Consider the following 19,208-nt stretch of genomic DNA (forward strand, 5'->3'; position numbering starts at 1 on the left):
TCTTTCCCTTAATTAGCACTTTGAGTATAATACTCTAATAACTTTACATTATTAGAGCTGCATTTAGGAGTATATTCCAAGTATCAGGTAGTCCTGGAAGGCACCAATGACTACAGTCATTGCCGGTATTCTTCTCATTACCATAGACAGAAGGATGTGCATCTTTTCGTAGTTGTGAAAGGAGTGTTATGTCAAGTAGATAAACTTGCTTCGTCATGTTCTTTAACACACTGTTCACTACATCATTTGCAGGAGGTAGAGGTGCTGGATATTTTGACCCAGGTAATGGTTCAACTTCCCCACTACATGTCTTCTTTGGTTGATTCCAATCTTCGCCTCTGGATTCAAGGAAAAGGGGGAATCATAAAATGTGAATTTTGAAAAAGATATACTGTAAGAATGAACCGTTAATTTAGTTATGAAATTGTAGAAATCGAACAATTTGATTCTAAAATTAAAAAGTCAAATAGTTACTAAAATGATTATTCCTTTTGTATTTTATATTCAAGACTCGGTGTATCTAAAAACTTAGTGTATGACTGCCGGTTGTCATACATTTTTTGACTCAGCTGATAATTGAACAAGCATGAGAGTGTCTGAGTTAACCCTATAACCACTGGGCCAATAGGCTACATACGTTGACGATTCATTTTCGTATAAGTTTTAGACTTTTAGCTATCGATAAAGTCATAAAGATAGGTAATGGGCAAGAAAATGTGATAATGTTCTAGTTTAATTGTTTTTATAAACAAATTTTCTAGTTTAAATAATTTGAATCTCATAAATGATAAACCACAACAAAGAGAAATTACTCTTCATTCTAATTAAAAATACTGATATAAATGAGCACAGAGTTACTTACTGATAATGAGTAGGAGAAATTCCTTGAAAGAAGAGTTTAGTTTTGGTAGGGTCAACATTGTCATCAACCCAACTAGCCCAAGTAGTCAACCCCTTAAAAAATGCATCCAAACGGTCCATGTTCTTCACTAGCTTGGGACCATCTCGTATATAATCCCACCTGAATAATGTAGCAAACATCACCGTCAAGTTTGTGTGAAACACAAAAAGGCAAATGAATCAATGTTGTCTGGAACAATCCTAACAAACAAAAGTCTTTCATGTTTGGGATATTGTTTTGCTACCTATAAAGTCAGTTCGAAAGCATAATTCTAGAAAGAAAAAAAACACAGTTTTCATGTTTTTCAGAAGTATATTTCCAAAGAAAAAAACACATGTTTTAGAAATGTGGTGGTGGAAAAAAATCTGTGTTATAGTATGCAAAGATGCATTCATTTCTAGTAATATGAAATTTGTGTTTGCAATTTCAGGGTGGTATGTAAATGAATATGATGTTATTATTGTACATGAAGAAAGCATACCCTTGTGAATCTCCTTTGTGGGTCCACCAATGCCACGAGTTGAAGATCAACATGTCAGAGTCTATCCATGCCTTACCAGCTTTTATGGAGTCTAGTGTAAGAACTCTCCCAACATCTTCCTCGATTATGTCCACCAAGTATGGTGTGCGGTATAGCTGTATGGTTACTCCATAGTCCTGTGCAATATCACCAGATATCATTACCACAATTTCATTTTGGGGGTTGAGATTAAAATATCAAATAACTTGAGAGAGACTTATATGTTGTGATCTCACTATTAAATTTCATGCAGATATTTCATTGGACCCCAATAAAATTTAGTGGTGAAATCACTAATATAATACCCTCCTGTTAAATTCGGAGATGCGAAGATGAGGATCATTAAATTTTGCTTCTTTTCAGTGATGGATCATTTATTAATTAAGACAAGTAAAATGCTCAATGGATATACTCTAGGTTTACATCAATCATGACTCCTTTTACTTCAAGAAATTAATAAATTTTTGTTGGTTAGACTTAAAACAATGACTTTTAGTAGGAGGATTATATCATGGACTTCCACACCTAAATCTGTCACCTCATCAAGACATGTGAAAATAAAATTTTATCCTTCTAATCATTTATAATAAATTTTAAAATTAATAGTTTCAGAAATTTTAAATTTTCGAAATAAGGATTACATTTCGAAAATTTGAAAAGCTTCCAAATCTGAAAAGTTTCGAAAGTTTCCAAATCTTGAAATTTTCAAAATAAGGATTACATTTCGAAAATTTGAAAAGTTTCCAAATGGTTTCGAAAGTTTCCAAATCTTGAAATTTTTGAAATAAGGATTATACTTAGAAATTTGGAAATTTTCAGAAAGTTTCTAAATTTGGAAAGTTTTCAAATTTTCCTATTTCGAAAGTTTTGAATTGTTTGAAAGTTTCAAAAAGTGATGTTTTCTATTTTGAAAGTTTTGAATTGATCGAAAGTTTCGAAAATTTTGGAAATTGTCATTTCAAAAACTTTCGAATATTTTGAAAAGAGGAGGTGAAAAAATGAGAAATTAAAAAGTTAAAGATTTTATAAAATACAAAATTGTATTTTGACGTTGATTGAGGGGATGATAATTTAAATGTGGAGTGCATGATAAAATCCTCTTTTAGTAGCTTATCCTCCTTTAGACTTTGAACTCATACGAGATAATTATAAAATGACTATTAGTGTCAAACTTTATTAATAATAATCTTTCTTTTTAATTTTTAAAAAGTTAATAAATTTTTGTAGGTAGACTTTAAACAATGACTTTAGTAGCTTATCTTTGGACAGATCTTGGATTTGTGGCCCACGAAATTATCAAATTGGGAACTAAACATCAATAGAAATATGTTACCATCAAAAATCAAAATCAATAGAAAATATTTGACGGTATTAAATTTGATAAGATATTTGTACGGAAAAAAAATATAAGATAGTCTCGTCCCCTTTCTTTTATCTTCAAAAAAATATTATGTACTGTATGGTTCGACTTGAGTATAAATTTTCTTAATCATTTTGTTTAATGTCGTTATTTTTATCAAAAATTTATATTATATAAATCATATAAAATTTTAATTTAAAACTATTTAATATATTATTGTAACTAATGAACATTAAAAAAATATTAAAGAATAATAAAGGTATTCCCGTGAGGCAGTGGCTGATGGTGATTAAACAAACATAATTAGGGAAAATAATTTACTTAGAGCTTGCAAATTGTATGTTTTGTAATCACATCACAGGTTGGCATGCTCTCTCTCACAGCCTGTCAAGTCTTATTCAGATTTACCTTTTATGGAAAACAGTGGAGCTACTCAATATTCAAACCTCTAATTTCTAGCTTAATATTGATCACCAATGACAAACCTATCATTTTATATCTAACAAGTTCTAGTAACAAATATAACAGCTTTTAATCACTGAAAATAACTTTTCCCACTTCATTTCTCATTCAGTGTGCTTAGAAACATCAAAATCATGGAAATTCACATTCAAGTTAAAAATAGTATACAATTAGTAATCATTTTTTAACATAGTCTTTTAAATATATTTTTTTTTTTATTTTAATTTTCATGGGATGAAATTCAAGTGAAATGTCACTCTTACTCCATATGAGCATTTCCTTTTCTTAGCCTGAATTCAATGAAGAGATTTATTGAGTTGCAATATTGTGTTGTGTTTCAGTTTTGAACATCTTTGTTTGTAATATGATTAAGATTTGAATATTATACCTGGAAGATAATAGTTGACATTGATTCTCTCGTGGAAAAGCTGGTAGTTGCATTGGGCACAGATGCGTGAATCATACAAGACAATGATTCCCACATGTTTCGACTCAATGAGTCACCCACAAACATTATCTTCTTACCCCTCCACTTGTTCAAGAAATCCAACCCATCGAACCTACAACACGAATATTACTCAAAACCATTTATTTTATGTATCAAAAAATAATTAATTGAATTACAAAATGTTATATTGTTGCATACACTTAAACATGTTTATATATAAAACACATATTGACACTACCTTGGTAAGGTACATGAATCAGGCTTCCAATAGAATTGAAGATACTTTTGATCAGGTCTTCGAAACTTTTTGCAATCAAATTGAGCATCTATGAAGGGGCAGCTTAAAGAGTCATAGGTAGGATATGAGTCATAGTCCAGCATCCAACTACCATAGAACAAATTACACTTATTTAATTCTTTTCTCCCTCTTAATGGACCACTCACACTATGTGACTTTGTTGCATTTACTTGTTGTATGGACACAAGCAAAGCTAAGCTAAACAGAGAGAATAAGAACAAGGTATCAAAATTGAAACCCATATGGTCCTATGTTGAGGGTCCAAAACTGTGAAAGAGAATAATAAGTTGTTGTATGTATGTGCTAGTTGGTCGTGTATATATATATAGTGTGGAGAAAGTCAAAAAAATTAGTCCCATATGGAAGGGTCACATGGAGTATACTAGAGGACAGTTATTTTTATTTTGTTAATTGTTTTAAGGGGGAAATCAAATGCCACTACAATTATTGAGGATTTGAATTGTTATTTTGTGTTCCACTCGTCTGACTTTGCAGCATGTCACGGGACAAAATCATATTATATGATATTCCATGTGCTTTAATATTTTTCTCCTAAATGCAATCCTATTTTTTAGTTCCTTAAATTCTTTCTGTTTTATTTTGATGTCTGAAGTTACAATAATTAAATTTTGACTAAAAAAAAGTTACAATCCGTTATTTGAGTAAAAAAAAAGTTACACTTCTTAAATATTTTAGATTTCATAGTTTTTTATTTCTTTTACTTTAACGTTTTAAGTTACAAACATAAAACATAATAGTTCTTTAAATTATAGTAAATTTATATATTTTAATATTTTTTAGTGTTTATCGATTATAGTCTAGGAGACTAAAATGTCTAGTTAATGTAATTTAAGGAATCAAAATATTAAACATTTATAATTTTACTTAACAAACTATAATAAAATGGGGAAAAAAAGCATTGGTCATATTCAATTCAATTTATGTAATCTCAATAAAATTTAAAATTTTATTTTCTAAATTTCTTCCATAATTAATAGATTACTTTTGAAATAATAAATAAATAAATTAAATTAGAGATATTTTAGAGAAACTATCATTAATTAATAAAAATAATTCATATCTATTACTTATATCTTATTTTAGAAAAATGAAGTTGATATTTTTTTCATACAAAAAAGGAAACTGATTCATTAGGGACGTCAAAAGTTGAGTTGGACTTCATGCTATTTCTCTTAATATATAACATTTCGTTGACTAAATAATAGGTATTAATGATATAGTAACATATAAGATTTGGTTGACTAAATAACAGGTATTAATAATATTAAATTTGTTGGTAATTTGTATTGTTTTATAAATTTATCTTTTAGAAAAGCAAATTAATTTCTTTTAATTGTAGATTTCAAAAACAAAACAAAAAAGAGATAACATAATTAGATGTATTTTAATAAAGAAATAATTGATACAACTAACTTTTTAAAGGTATCTCTATAAATAAGAAAAATAGCATGAAGTCCAACTCAACTTTTGTGTATCATAATTTATATATTTTTTTTCTACAATCAAAATCCAGATAAATAAAAATAAAATAAAATTGACACAACACCAATGTATAATTAATTAATTATAAAATATATTATCATTCACGTATGATATTTTAGAGGTTTTCAATGTCCAAACAATAATAATAATAATAAATAATATTAGTAAGAAAAAAATATCACAAACGAGGAGTTACGGATTAATAATGAATATAAAACTATGAGATTTGAATGAAAAAAAAATATTTCACCTCAAATGTGTCGAGTCTCTCCAACATTAGATGTTTTTTTCTCGACATCCTCTCCAACTTTAGATTGTATAATTGTAAACAATTTAAAAATAAAATTAATTGTTCGTTCACAATTTATTTAATAAGTGTGATTTATATTTTTCGATGCAAAAATTATTCAAAGTCACATTTAACCAAGTCCCTATGTGATCCTCGTATAATTATTTTCATCATTCACATTTGGACTCTTTTATCATTGTTCCTTTGATTTATGCTTATATTGCATCACATCGAACTAAGAAACCTAAATCAATGCCATACACATAATATAGTGGATAAAACAAACACATAAAATGAAAACAATGTGCTAGGGTATGTATTAAACATGTAAGATGTTTAAATGGCGACAAAGATATTCGAAGAAGTTTATTGATAAATTTGAAACAATCGAAAAATAAAATCTTAAGCATAAATAATTGATGAAAGCAGAAGACAATCACAACAATATTAGATTGTATAGAAGTTAATTATACTTTCGCAACTGCAAAATTATATTTGAAAAAAGACATTTAAACTTTATACAGACAACTAAAAATAAATTATGATTGGGTAAATTGTATAGTTGGGTAATCAATTAATTATAAGACTATAATTAATTTCTAAAATTGTATTTAATCGATCATCAATCAATAATATACTTGCTATTAATATTCTTTTAGACGGAAATATATAATTTATTTCAATAATATATTCTTGTTTCTTTCTATTAATATTATTTTACTGAAAAATTATGATATAATTTTTTAAAATTTTTCAGGAGCAATAAATTTCATTAGCATTAAATGCAATTCGTTATGTGAGGAGGCTTGTGGTATATTTTATTTCCGAATTAGTTTCAAACAAATTTTCAACTCTATCACAATGTTTGAATTAAAGGTAGTAGTAAAACATTATTTGAAATACTGTCAAATATTCAAAAATAAATTAATTAATGATTTACGTATTTATTATTTTAATTTTTACAGAAACATTAATTGAGATATTGTGAGGAAACTGCAAGGACCAATTAAGAAGTAAAACATTATTTGAGATTTATTATCGATGAAATAAGTCTAGAATATTTATGCTATAGCTTCTGACATGACATAGTCAGATTTACTATATTCTTAAGTAAATTTACTTGTTTTAAAAGGAAAGAAAATTGGAAACTTATAATATTACAATTTATGTCAATTTTACAAAATATTGATTAATTAAAAATTAAGAATTGTAATTTTAGTCTTTCTATTTTTATTGATTTACGAAATTAGTCTCCTAATTTTAAAAATTAACAATTTTGGTCCTTTTTTTAATTTTTTAATTAAAAAATGATTATGTAAGATATTTTAAATAACGTGGCATATAATACGATATGTAAAATAATTAACACCAATGAAATTGAAATAAAGTGCAGTAAAAATTTAGCTTTCAACTTCATAAATTTTTCATATTTTTCATTCAATTAATGAAATATGAATAATTAATGCATCTATACGGTTCTATATCATAGAATTATATGTCACGTCGTTAAAAATATTTCAATTCCACATTTTTTAATTCAAAAATCTTAAGACTGAAACAAAACTGTCGACTTTTAAAATTGAGGGACCATTTCCGTAAATTGATAACAATAAAATGACTAAAACTGCAATCAGAGTTAAAAATTATATATTTTTTTATGTTCCAAAAAAAAATAATATATATATATATATATTTATTTGTCAAATTCATTTATGTACATTTGAAAAGAAGTTAAGGAAAATAACAAGTGTTCTTTAAAAAATATTTTGCTATCAACCACTATTATATTATTGGGTCGACTATCAACATTTTTCAACCAATCCATCTTCCAAATAAAAAGTTAAAAGAAAATAATGGAGATGCAGGGGATCGAACCCTGTACCTCTCGCATGCAAAGCGAGCGCTCTACCATTTGAGCTACATCCCCATCTGATGTTGTTTTCAATCTATATAAATATGTCATATGATCAATGATCTTTCTCCACGTCTAACTATAGGTTTAGCGTGTTGCATATAATAATTTTGCAATCTGCATGCATCATGTTTACTGTTTATGATATATATTTTCTATACAATGATTATTCATTTTTTATTTAGTTTAGGAACTTGCAAGGTATCACTCATTTGTTCAGTAGCAAATAGTAGCACCAACTTGAATGAAATCAAAGCATCCCTTTGCAAGTAAATTGTATTACTATATTGAATCTTTCATCTTGTCATTCATAATTTCTTGATTGGAAAACTAGGAAAATTTAAGTAATCAATTCAGCAGCATTCTTCTAAGGAATTACATATATATAGATAATTAAAACTAGTCTTCTATTACATTTTCTTCAAAATTTAAAAGGTGTAACTAGTCTTCTATTACATAATACATAAACTAATTTAAGACCATATGATATCTTAGATACTCTAGACTACATTATAGCCCTATATAAGCATACAAACAACATGGTAATAAAAAAATAGGCTATAAGTACTTAACAATAACTTATTAATCCTAATATACTTGATTTTCTCACTTTCAATCGTACTAATTATATATACTCAAATAATAGGATAAGAAGCTCCCAAGGTAATGCCACATAAAACTTCAGGGGTACCGAGACAGTTTGTTTGGACACTGCCTTCAAAAGCTCTTTCTCACTATGACTAGGAACATCTTTGTAGCACAACAACTCCCTGCTGGCCCAATCAAACATCACCAAAAAGGAAATGTGATTCAAATAATGAGTTATAAAGAAATATATATTTTAATATTAAATAATTTAGAGATTTTGTTTGGAGATATTTTAAAATATACAACAAAAAACAAAGTTATTTTGTATTTTGTTTATCTTAATGAAAAGTGAATTTTTATTTTTTATGATTTAATCGAAAATAATTTTTATGAGAAATTATGTATGTTGTTAATTGATTATGTTGAGATATTATATATTTTAACGTCAATCTAATGATAATAGAAGAGAATTATGGACTAATCTTCAGGTAGATTTGAGTGCTTACACATGAGATTGAAAATCTAACCAAGTGATTTCTTGAGATAAAGTGGTAAAATAAAAGGGAAAATAAATAAACAACACATGGATTAGATAGACATGATAAAGAAGGTGTCACAATCAAATATAATTGATAAGTCAATGTGCCACAATGGTAAGGAATTCATTGATAAGATTCAAACAAGTTTTAATGCAAGAATTCAAAGAGGAGACACACATCACTCACAACTATTGTTAGAGAAATTCTAATTTATTTCAAAGTTATTCAAATAAGACTCTTACGAGATATTTAAATGATTTACCTTATTCCTAAAATGGACCAAAAACTAATTCTCTAAACTTTTAACTAAAATTATTACAATTCAAATTAAACACAAATAAAACTAAAAATTATTATAAAGTCTTGACTTGAAATATTCTTTGTTTTTCTTCCTAATTAGCTCATTTTAGGTTTTCATCAAATCTCTAGAAAAATTCATTAAGCAATATTTTAAAAATTGGATCAAATATCAAAATAAAAAAGTATGTAAAAAAATTGAAGAAAAAAAAAAACACTTGAACCAAATGCAGTTCAACTCGGTTTAATTTAATTCTAACAAATCAAAACCCAAACATGGTTTGTAATACCCCAAAAATTGTATATTCCATTTATTCTTATTTATACTAATAATTCTATTATTTATATTTTATTATCGTAATTCATATATTTATACAAATCTCTTAGATCTTATTTAATAAAAAAATAATTGTTAGTTAATCAAGTGAAATTTAGTTTAGGAAGTTCATATTAATGTGTTTTTTTTTTTTTTTTGTAATTGGAGAATAAATTAGAAATAAACCCAATAGAAATCTCAAATTCAACTTCTAGTATCCCATTTTGTAGTCAAAACAAAGTTTGTCATTTGTAAGGATTTGGATGGGCGTAATTGACAATTCTCATCACACTCCCATTTACTTAAAACCTAATTGTTAAATAATAATAATAATAATAATAATAATAATAATAATAATAATAATAATAATAAACAAATAATGAAAGAAAGAAAGAGGGAGGGATGACAAAACCATAACATATCAGGGAAAGTAAAGAGGAAAAAAAGAGAGAAAAGATGAAAGAAGGGAAAAGAGGAAAAAAGAAGAGAGGAGAAAACAAACAAGAGATAACACACTAACTCCATTGCATGTCCTTCTCAAGCTCCCTCATTCCATCATCTCATCATAGAAACACCCGCATATCTATATTAGAGTAAAAGAGGACCAAGAGGTAGAGTGAATTGAGAAAGAAGAAAAGGAAAGTTAAGATTTTAATATAGGAGAAGAAGTTTAGAATTTCTTGCATGTTGAGAAGGAAGATGGAAACATGAAGAGGAGTTAAAATTTCACTTGTAGAAGAAGGAATTAATATCAAACTTTGGAGGTCTCAAATCTCTTCTTAAGATAACATAGAAAACCCTCTTAAAACCTCTCTTAGGTGTGCTTAGAGATCATGTTTTGCATGTTTGGGTTTTGAGATAATCTTATTTAATTTTGTATCATTGATTATTAACAATGCATGTTAGGTGTTTGTATTAATTACTATGAAGAGTTGTTGTTTTATTATTGTTGTTGAGTGTTGTGGTTGGGTTTGTGATGAGATGATGACTGTTTAGTATTGGTAATTACTTGATTTTATGCTGAATTTTGAATGTATTTTACTTAGTTGATCATATTAACTTGAAAATATAAAGTTTGAAGTGAAAATAGTATGGTGTTGTCTTCGAACCCGTATAGGTATATCTTTGGTATTTTGTTCATAACATTCTCCATATATAGTGTTTTGAGCTGATTTATATCCCATTAGAAAATATATTTAATTACCTACGAAATAGGCACTGGTTTCACCATTTTTCATTGAGAATTGGTAGAGAATATTGAGTTACAAGTTGGAAAATAATCTATTGTTATATTTTTGTATATGTATACTTTATTTTATTAAACTGTACTAATTGAATATCTATTACACATAATAAGCATTATATTTATAAATTAGCCATCTTAGACTTTTCAAAATGTTATCCTTTATTCAAATCGAATATTATTTGATATTTTAATTAAATTACCAAAGTTATAGTGTTTGTGCAGAAAAAGATTATGACGTAACTAAGTTAAGATGAATATAACAAAAGCAATAGGAATCGATTTTGAGTGAATCAATTGGACTGGAAAGTTTATTCCCATTACGTTATTATTGTAAACTTTTATAAGTTTATATTAAATTTACAAATTTTCGTGATTTTATGAAGTAGACTGCTCTGTATTATGAGTTTCTATGCATTAGTCATCTCGAAATATCTATATCTTAAGTTAAGAAATTCATTTTGAGTTGAACCAATTGAATTTGAAAGCTTAAATATAACACTTTTTTCTGGAAGGTTGATATGTTATGTTCTATGATGTGAATGGAGATTACTTATATGTTATGATTAGATATATACTATATTATATATATATATATGGTTCATTCTAGCTAGATGAACTCTCCGTCTATATACGATGGAAGCGAGGATAAGGGTACCACTTACGGACTTAATTATGTCCAATCTTATCAAAAGAGGTTATTCAAGTAGAGGACATTGGGTGAAACCAATGTAGTCTTTATGACTTACTTGATATATTGAGTTTAAGTCATTAGATTACTCATGCCTAGTGGCTTAAAGTGTTTGAAAGATTTGAGGCTAGAGGTAGAAGAGGTATTTGAATATAGCTTATGAATAAATAGTATTATAAAAATTTGAAGTATAGTTTACCGAGAGGATTTTCCATGCTTAGCACACCAACATGGCTGGGAAACATCAATAATTGTTTTTATTAAATATATGTTACTGAGTTTTATGCTCACTATGTTGAGGGTGATTTTTTCCAGGTAGCAGGTAAACATTGAAAGTATGAGGAGTATCCGGATTTGCTCACCAGTCCTTCAATGTCATGAGTCAGAATCGATCACGTCTTGAGTCTAGATTATAGTCATAGTTTAATTAAGTTTCACTTGAAAGTTGTTTTAAATTTGTACGTATTTAGATATTTATGAATTAAAAATTTCAACTTCATTTGCATTGTGTATATTTTTGTTTCATTCATGTTAAAATATTATGCGTTACATGGTTGAACCAACTGTCAGACTACTGAACGATAACCAAATCAACTAGTTGAATATATTAGGATTAAATATTTTTGTATTAGAGAGATGATAAAATTAGTTATATATAGTTTGTTAAGTCTGTATTAACTATATATAATTCTTGTATTATTTTGGTATATTTTATTGATTAATATAAAGTATTCTTAAGATTTTTTTTTTGTGTTAAGCTGTAATGAGATAAATTTTCATCTCTACGATTATGTGATTTCTAACATAATATCAAAACAAAATTGGTTAGAAAACACTATATTTAAGAGCTTTAGAGTATCACATCGTGTTAGTTACTTGAGATGTTATATTTTGATAGGAAAAAAAAAAGACAGAAAAGAAGATATAATCTTATAGTGTAAATTAAGATCATGCTAACAAATATTTAAAAATATTATTAAAGAAAATTATGTAAAAAATATTACTTTTTAAAATTTAAAAGCTAAGAATACAACCATTCTAATATATATTTTTTTTCTTCTTTTTTTAATGCACACATTTCATTTTCGGATTATATATATATATATATATATATATATATATATATATATATATATATATATATTCTTTTTTTTTTTTTTTTAAATAACTTTAAGAAAAAAAAATAAAGTATGGACTAAAAAAAAAACTAAAAACATTATATAGTCTTTTTTTTTTTTTTTTAAACTAACCAATATACTCCACGTTCCCGCCGTGCGACTAATTGAACAATAATTTTTTAATAAAATTATCCATTTGTGAAATCGATTTCAATTTATCAAGCATTATGAGATTTAGATGGCAATAGACTTTTTGTTGAATGCCAATTGTGACACCGAAGAAAATGGATGGGTCTAAATTCTAAGCACCAATATCAAAAGATGTGAGGTTCCAGTGGAGCCACTCACATACATGTAAGGCAAAAGAATTTACTCCGATTATCACTAAGAATTAGGAGATCCAAGTAAGCCAGAATGTCCTCGCAATCTTCAAATGAATGCTCGAATTCTTCAAGGACTATGTCAGCTCAAAGCAAGAGAGATAAATGATCAACAGTACCATAATTAGCACAATCAGAACTCAACAACCCAAAAGCAAACTTGATAGTGGAAGCTTTAACATTTGTTATGGACCAAACCTCAGTAATACCTCTCCAAATAGGAGTTGCACGTCTCTGGTTGAGAACTTCCAAAAGAGTTTGATCTTTGTGGTTGTATTTAGCAACACAAATATATCATTCTAATCTAAATCATTCTCTAACCTCAAATATAATTTTGAGAATTTTCTTATAATCTTTTGTTTTAAATACTATATAATTTTAGACTGCGAGATAAAATGTCAATTGAAATTAAAATTTCAACCTTTAACCATAGCCTAGTTTGAATTAATGGTTGTACTATGTGATTTTATTCTATCTAAAATTATTAAGGGTAAACCACTATTTTAGTTTATAGGACGATGTTACTTAACAAAAAATTTAAATAAATTCTCAAATAATTAAAATGTCAATCATTTTAGTCTTCAACAATATAATAGACATAAATTATTTTGACAGTAATTTGTACTTTTAAGTGATTTTTATGATATTAAGTTGTATATTTCAATGACTAATTTGATGATTCGATTACTAATTTATGTTTTTGGCTAGTTAGGGACTAAAGAAATAACAACATATACCTTTAAGGACTAGAATGGTGGTTTATCGAATAGTCATATTTTATAATTTACATAAGTAATTGAACTTAAAAAATATGGTGTTGCATGTAAATCGCTTCCATGGTCGACCTCCTAAGCATAAAACTAATATAATTATCAATAACTCTAATATCTTTTATTTGAGTAAAAAAAAACTCTAATATTTTTTATTAGTTTGTGCTCAATCATTATTTCTCGTTACTTCATCCTACCACTCATAATTTTAATTCCTATAATTTGTGTAAACTTTTATAAATTGAGATTAAAGTGTTTCTCTTTCAATCATTCAATGTTTTCATTGACCTCATAATCTCGTTAAAAAACTTTGTGAACCAATCATATCTCTATCTTCAAAACTTTTCCATACTTCAATAGATATGTTGTATGGCCTAATTGTTTTGCAATTATCCATCTTTTTTACTATCACATTCTTAAATTCTACATAGAATGTACAATTTTGACAATCATTTTCAATGTCTAATCTGTTAGAATCTATTTGCAACCTTAGTTAAATAATTTGTGAAAATGACTCTTCAATATATCTTTTTATATGTTTATCATGAACTAAACTTTACCTTCTCATTCATTTAATAACTTAGACGTTGGTAAAGTTTGAACAAATATTTTAGAATTGTCGAATTTTCAAAATTTTAATTGATTAATTCAATATAATATTTATCATATATTAAAACTTAATGTTGTAAATTTATAGTGTAAACACGCAATATTTTTTTTTTGCAAATAACTAAAAAAATGGACGAATTGAATTGGAAAGCTACATATATTTAAGAGAGACGAAGTTACAAGCATAATATATTAATTTGGTTCGTAACTTTGAAGAAGAATAAATCTAAATTAAAAAGAAAATTAATTTAGTTGAGATTTTACAATTTTTCTCACAACATTAAACTTTGATGAATAATATGTTGATTTTGTTTTGTTCAATCAAATTGACATAATACAAATTAAGATATTTATTTTAAATTATAAATTTTATTTTTTAAAACACTAGATTTTTTATACTATTATAACAATTACGTAAACACTTTTTAAACTAAAATGAAAAAAATAATATGTAAATTATTAAAAAATCATTAAATACAACACATATTTAAGATAACATTGTTAATATAATCTATTAATTTTATTCAAATATCAATAATTAATTTTAAATATAGTGAAATCATACTCAAATCAATAAAGATTAAATTTATTTGATTTGATTCAAATTAAACTCAAACACATGAAGAAAAAAAAAAACAATTTTAATGATTTTAATTTTGAGTTTATCATATCATTGATTTATTTTTATCTCTAGATAAAACTCAAAACACTTGCAATTAAAAATTAAATTAAAAAATATATGTTTCTAATTATTTTTATTTTTTTATTAAAAAAATATATTATTGAAATGATCATGGCCATATATCCCCGACAAAACTCCGCCAGTTACATATATTGTTCAAAATCAACCATTAGACTAAAATTTATAAATAAATATTCTTATATAAAATAAAAACAAAAACTTATAAATAGATATATGTGAATAAAAATTAGATATGGATTTAAGAGAAAAAGATATAATTGATTATTATATATTTTTAACAAAATTATTATATATGTGTTTGTGGGTACAATGTAGCAATGGCATTCGTCTGGTTCAGTTTGTAAAACCTAGTTAGTTTGAACATCATATCTATCCCTTCAAATCCCTAGTTCCCAATTCCTCTCTCACCGCCCTCGCAATGGACTTCTCCAAAAAGCGCAAAACAGAAGAGAACGGCGACGCTAATTCTCCGCCCCCCTCAACAGACGCCGCCGCAACCACCACCGCCACTCTCACCCCAGAAGACATCCGCAAGATGATCCAACCGTTCACACAGGACCAGTTACTAGACCTTCTCCAATCTGCCTCCCTCCAACACCCCAACGTTCTCGACTCCGTACGCTCCATAGCCGACCGCGACAACACCCGCCGTAAACTCTTCGTCCGCGGCCTCGCAGGCGATACCACCACCGACACTCTCCGCGCCGTATTTTCATCATACGGCGACCTAGAAGAAGCCATCGTGATATTCGACAAGTCCACTGGCAGGTCCAAAGGTTACGGCTTCGTCGTGTTCCGACACGTCGACGGTGCAATTCTCGCCCTAAAAGAACCAAGCAAGAAAATCGACGGTAGGATGACGGTTACACAGCTTGCGGCGGCGGGTGCTGGATCGACCGGCGGTGATGTCTCTGCTCGTAAAGTTTTCGTAGGAAACGTTCCGTTTGAAGTGTCATCGGAGAGTCTATTGAGTGAGTTTTCCAAGTATGGTGAAATCGAAGAGGGTCCTCTAGGGTTTGATAAATCGAGTGGAAAAACGAGAGGTTTCGCTTTCTTCGTTTATAAAACCGAAGAAGGTGCGAGAGCTTCGCTTGTGGAGTCTCTTAAAACCGTTGATGGTCACCAAGTGATTTGCAAGTTGGCTGTCGATAATAAAAAGCCCAAGCCCGGTAACCAAAACCCATCGGGATTTCCAGTGGATAATTCTTCTTCTAATTTACATGCTCCTAATGCTATGATGATGCCGCAATATGGTGCTCCTCATAATACTTACGGGCAACAGCCGTATAGTAATCAGGCTCCCTCTGCTGGTGGCTATGGGCCTCCAATTGGAGGAGGTGCTTCTCAGTATGGTGGGCCTGGGCATATGCCTGGGCCTGTTTCAGGTCCAAGAGCGCCTCCGGCTTCTGTTGGAGGATACCCTGATGGTTCGCAGTACGGTTACCCATCACAACCTATGCCGATGGCGAGACCTCCTCCTGGAGGAATGTACCAAGGCGTGCCACCTTATTATTGAGGTAATTTTGTGTTTGGTTTTCAATTTTTGTTTAGTAGGCAATATGTTTTTGCTTCTATTAGTTTTTGGTTTTGTGTTGTTGGTTTTGGTTACTTGCTTCAGTTTTCAATTATCCTATGAAAAATTGGATTTAGGTTCACTTGGTTGTTGATTTTTTGTTCCATTTTACTCAAAAGCTTTATTTGAATTGTGAGTAGTTGATGCCCTTATCCATCAGTCAATATGTGTCTTTGTGTGTGTGTTACTAGTAGCTGAAACTTGCATGTTGATGGTTTTTAAACAAGTGATGTTTGACGTGGGTTTGCATGTTACAAGGGCCCATTATTTAATGGCTTCCCCATCTTATCCACATGCTTTTTATAAATTATTTGGTGATGTTGGCAGAAGTTCATTTGTTTGTTGTTTGTTTTTACTTTTTGAGTTATTATGATGATTTTTTACTGTTCACTGTGTTTTTTAAATGTTAATTATTTGTTTGAGTTTTGAATAGGTGTTTCATTCAGCTTTGTGATGGCTTCTTGGGCGCTAGTGCGTTAAATGGTTGTGCTGATTTCGTGCTTGCAGACAATGAAATCTGTGGTTTTCGTTACATGGACTGCTGTAATTTGTTGCTGCTTCACTACCTCTGCTTCTATGTGTTATGGTTCCATGCTATAGATGCTAGTTAAAGCTTATATAACTTGGGGGTAGCTTTTTAATGTAGTACTTATGTGGAAATTTTGTTGAACTTATTATTTGGAGTTTTTCCTTCCTAAACTAGCTTGTCAAATTCTTGATCAAATTGCAAGGTGCATTACATTGAATTTGAAATGTGTCATTGTTTTCTATGCTCCTATGTGCATATGTGTACTCTCTGTGGTTGTTATGGTGATAGCTAAATTTATTTTTGATGCTTTATTGTTTTACCTCCTTATTTGCTAGTATGTGTTTATTATTAAGATTCGGCTCATATTATATTTAACTTGTTTTTAAATATTCTTATTTGATTTGTAAACAAAGTCCTGATCCAAGTCTATGAGAAATCAGTAAAGTAAAGTCTTTAGAGGCTTATTTTTAGTCTTTTAAGATGAGTTCTGCTACTTATTTGTCTCGGTATTGGATTCTTGTGTAAACACCTCCTTTGATGATTGTCAACCTTGAGATTACCTGCCTTGTTTGTAGTGGGAATCAAATCTCAAGCTTGATGTGGAAATTGCAATGCGTTGTTTTCGTTTGTAAAACTTTAATTTATACGCCAACGATACAATGATTTTGCCACTGTATTGCCATTTGTTTTCATGTATAAACCTTTAATTTATATGCTTAACATATAATGACTTTTTTAATAGACTTTTATTTTTTGTGAAAAACATTTTTCAATATAGGCAAGAATAAAAGAGTATGTCTTGTAATTTCCACAGTTGATGATTCTTACAATTTTGATTTGGCTTGTGTAACACGCAATCGAGTTTTGTCAAACGCACATCAAGTGGTTGTTATAATGCCATTATTATAACAAAAAAACGATTTATCATTTATGATTGATTGCTGAAGCTTCTATACCCTAGGTGCTCGTATGGAAGAAGAGCAATTCCAGGGAAAACAATGTAATCGTTATTAATTCTTTATATTTCTTTTTAGCTAAAAGTAGGATATGAAGGTAAAAAGCATAACATTATGTCTTTGTTGTTTTGCTCATCTTGCACTGTACTGCACTTGAGTATGTGGTGTCCGTTGTTTGGGTTCTAGAGGAGATAAATAAACTTCTTAAAAGGAATATGCAAGTTGCTTTGCTATGTTTTGGTGTTTTCTTTTGTTTGTTTCCCCATTACCTTTTGGGCCAAATAACTTATTGTTTGTTTGTTGCCACTGAAAGTTTCTGTATTGTGTTTCTAATTTTGATTTTGATGGCTTCTGTGTCAAATCTTGAGAATGTTATTTGCTGCTAATTCTAATGATCTTTGAGGTGGTTCTCCTGTCTCCCATATTCCATTTGAAGTGGATCTGCCAACACCGCATTGCCCAATTTCTCGGAAGTTAGGATGTAGGACTTGAATGCCAGTTTGGTCTACGAAATGTCTAGTGAAGGGGCCAAACTATTTATTTTTGTTTGTATCATTCTATGAAGTGGCACAATTATTTTGTAATAAATATTTTCATGAAATATAAATGCTAATCTTAGGTGAAGTTTAGAGAGAAATGGTTTGATATATAATATGCTGCGCTTGATTGTGGTTACAGTGTTACTCGTTCGTATACTAATTACTACTTTTAAATTTTTATCCGTCCAAAATCCAAATTAATTTCCTGGATCCTGTTAGATATTTTGAGAATCTTTTGTTTGATGCTAAAAAGTGACGAGTGGTCTGGGTATACTTGTTTACTTGTGATTTATGACAACGAAGTCTTTGAGATGATGCATGGTTTTGCGCGGTGCTTCTGATTGGTGATCAGTTGGAATCAGAATGAATACCCGAACGTGACATGATGCCACCAGGCAAGGGATTACTAACTTTTTGTTTGTGATACATAAAGACGTGGGTGGAGGGAATCGGGGCTAAATTGACTCGCGTGGAATTTGATACCATTCTTCTAAAGGCCATCTGGTGTCATGGACATGGTTGGTACCTTGAGACGTCAGAATCCTTCAAACATCTGGTGAGAGTTCTTCTAAGTATCATATGTAAAGTTGTTTGCCTTTAAGTTAACAAGATGTGATAAGGTAGGTTGTTCGGGAGGAGAAAAAATCATAGGTTGAACTAATCC

The 19,208-nt window shown here is 28.9% G+C and overlaps 2 protein-coding genes, 1 long non-coding RNA gene and 1 other non-coding gene across 6 annotated transcripts; 2 read left to right on the forward strand and 2 right to left on the reverse strand.

The window, feature by feature from the left end:
- Nucleotides 1-6: 6 nt before the first annotated feature.
- Nucleotides 7-4,297, reverse strand: LOC101503421 (protein trichome birefringence-like 38). Its single transcript, XM_004505078.4, has 5 exons — nt 3,930-4,297; nt 3,632-3,803; nt 1,383-1,558; nt 863-1,021; nt 7-338 (listed from the first exon to the last, which is right to left on the reverse strand). The coding sequence occupies exons 1-5, from the start codon at nt 4,229-4,231 to the stop codon at nt 44-46; spliced, it is 1,104 nt and encodes a 367-aa protein (XP_004505135.1). The 5' UTR covers nt 4,232-4,297; the 3' UTR covers nt 7-43.
- Nucleotides 147-1,635, forward strand: LOC140920984 (uncharacterized). Its single transcript, XR_012163800.1, has 2 exons — nt 147-282; nt 1,332-1,635. It is a non-coding gene; the product is annotated as an uncharacterized lncRNA (long non-coding RNA).
- Nucleotides 4,298-7,635: 3,338 nt separating the features above from the next.
- TRNAA-UGC (transfer RNA alanine (anticodon UGC)) lies at nt 7,636-7,708 on the reverse strand. The gene has a single exon. It is a non-coding gene; the product is annotated as a tRNA-Ala (tRNA).
- A 7,538-nt stretch (nt 7,709-15,246) lies between these two features.
- Nucleotides 15,247-18,629, forward strand: LOC101504087 (UBP1-associated protein 2C-like). 3 transcript variants are annotated; one of them, XM_012717131.3, is made up of 2 exons: nt 15,247-16,464; nt 18,442-18,629. In XM_012717131.3, the coding sequence occupies exon 1, from the start codon at nt 15,366-15,368 to the stop codon at nt 16,461-16,463; it is 1,098 nt and encodes a 365-aa protein (XP_012572585.1). In that variant the 5' UTR covers nt 15,247-15,365; the 3' UTR covers nt 16,464; nt 18,442-18,629. The 3 variants fall into 3 exon arrangements, with proteins under 3 accessions (XP_012572585.1, XP_004505137.1, XP_012572586.1); XM_004505080.4 differs by lacking the exon at nt 18,442-18,629 and adding an exon at nt 16,954-17,360; XM_012717132.3 differs by lacking the exon at nt 18,442-18,629 and adding an exon at nt 16,954-17,360 and having other exon boundaries at nt 15,247-16,435.
- Nucleotides 18,630-19,208: the final 579 nt, after the last annotated feature.

Source organism: Cicer arietinum, chromosome 6 (assembly GCF_000331145.2).
Source record: "Cicer arietinum cultivar CDC Frontier isolate Library 1 chromosome 6, Cicar.CDCFrontier_v2.0, whole genome shotgun sequence".
NCBI classification, from domain to species: Eukaryota; Viridiplantae; Streptophyta; class Magnoliopsida; order Fabales; family Fabaceae; genus Cicer; species Cicer arietinum.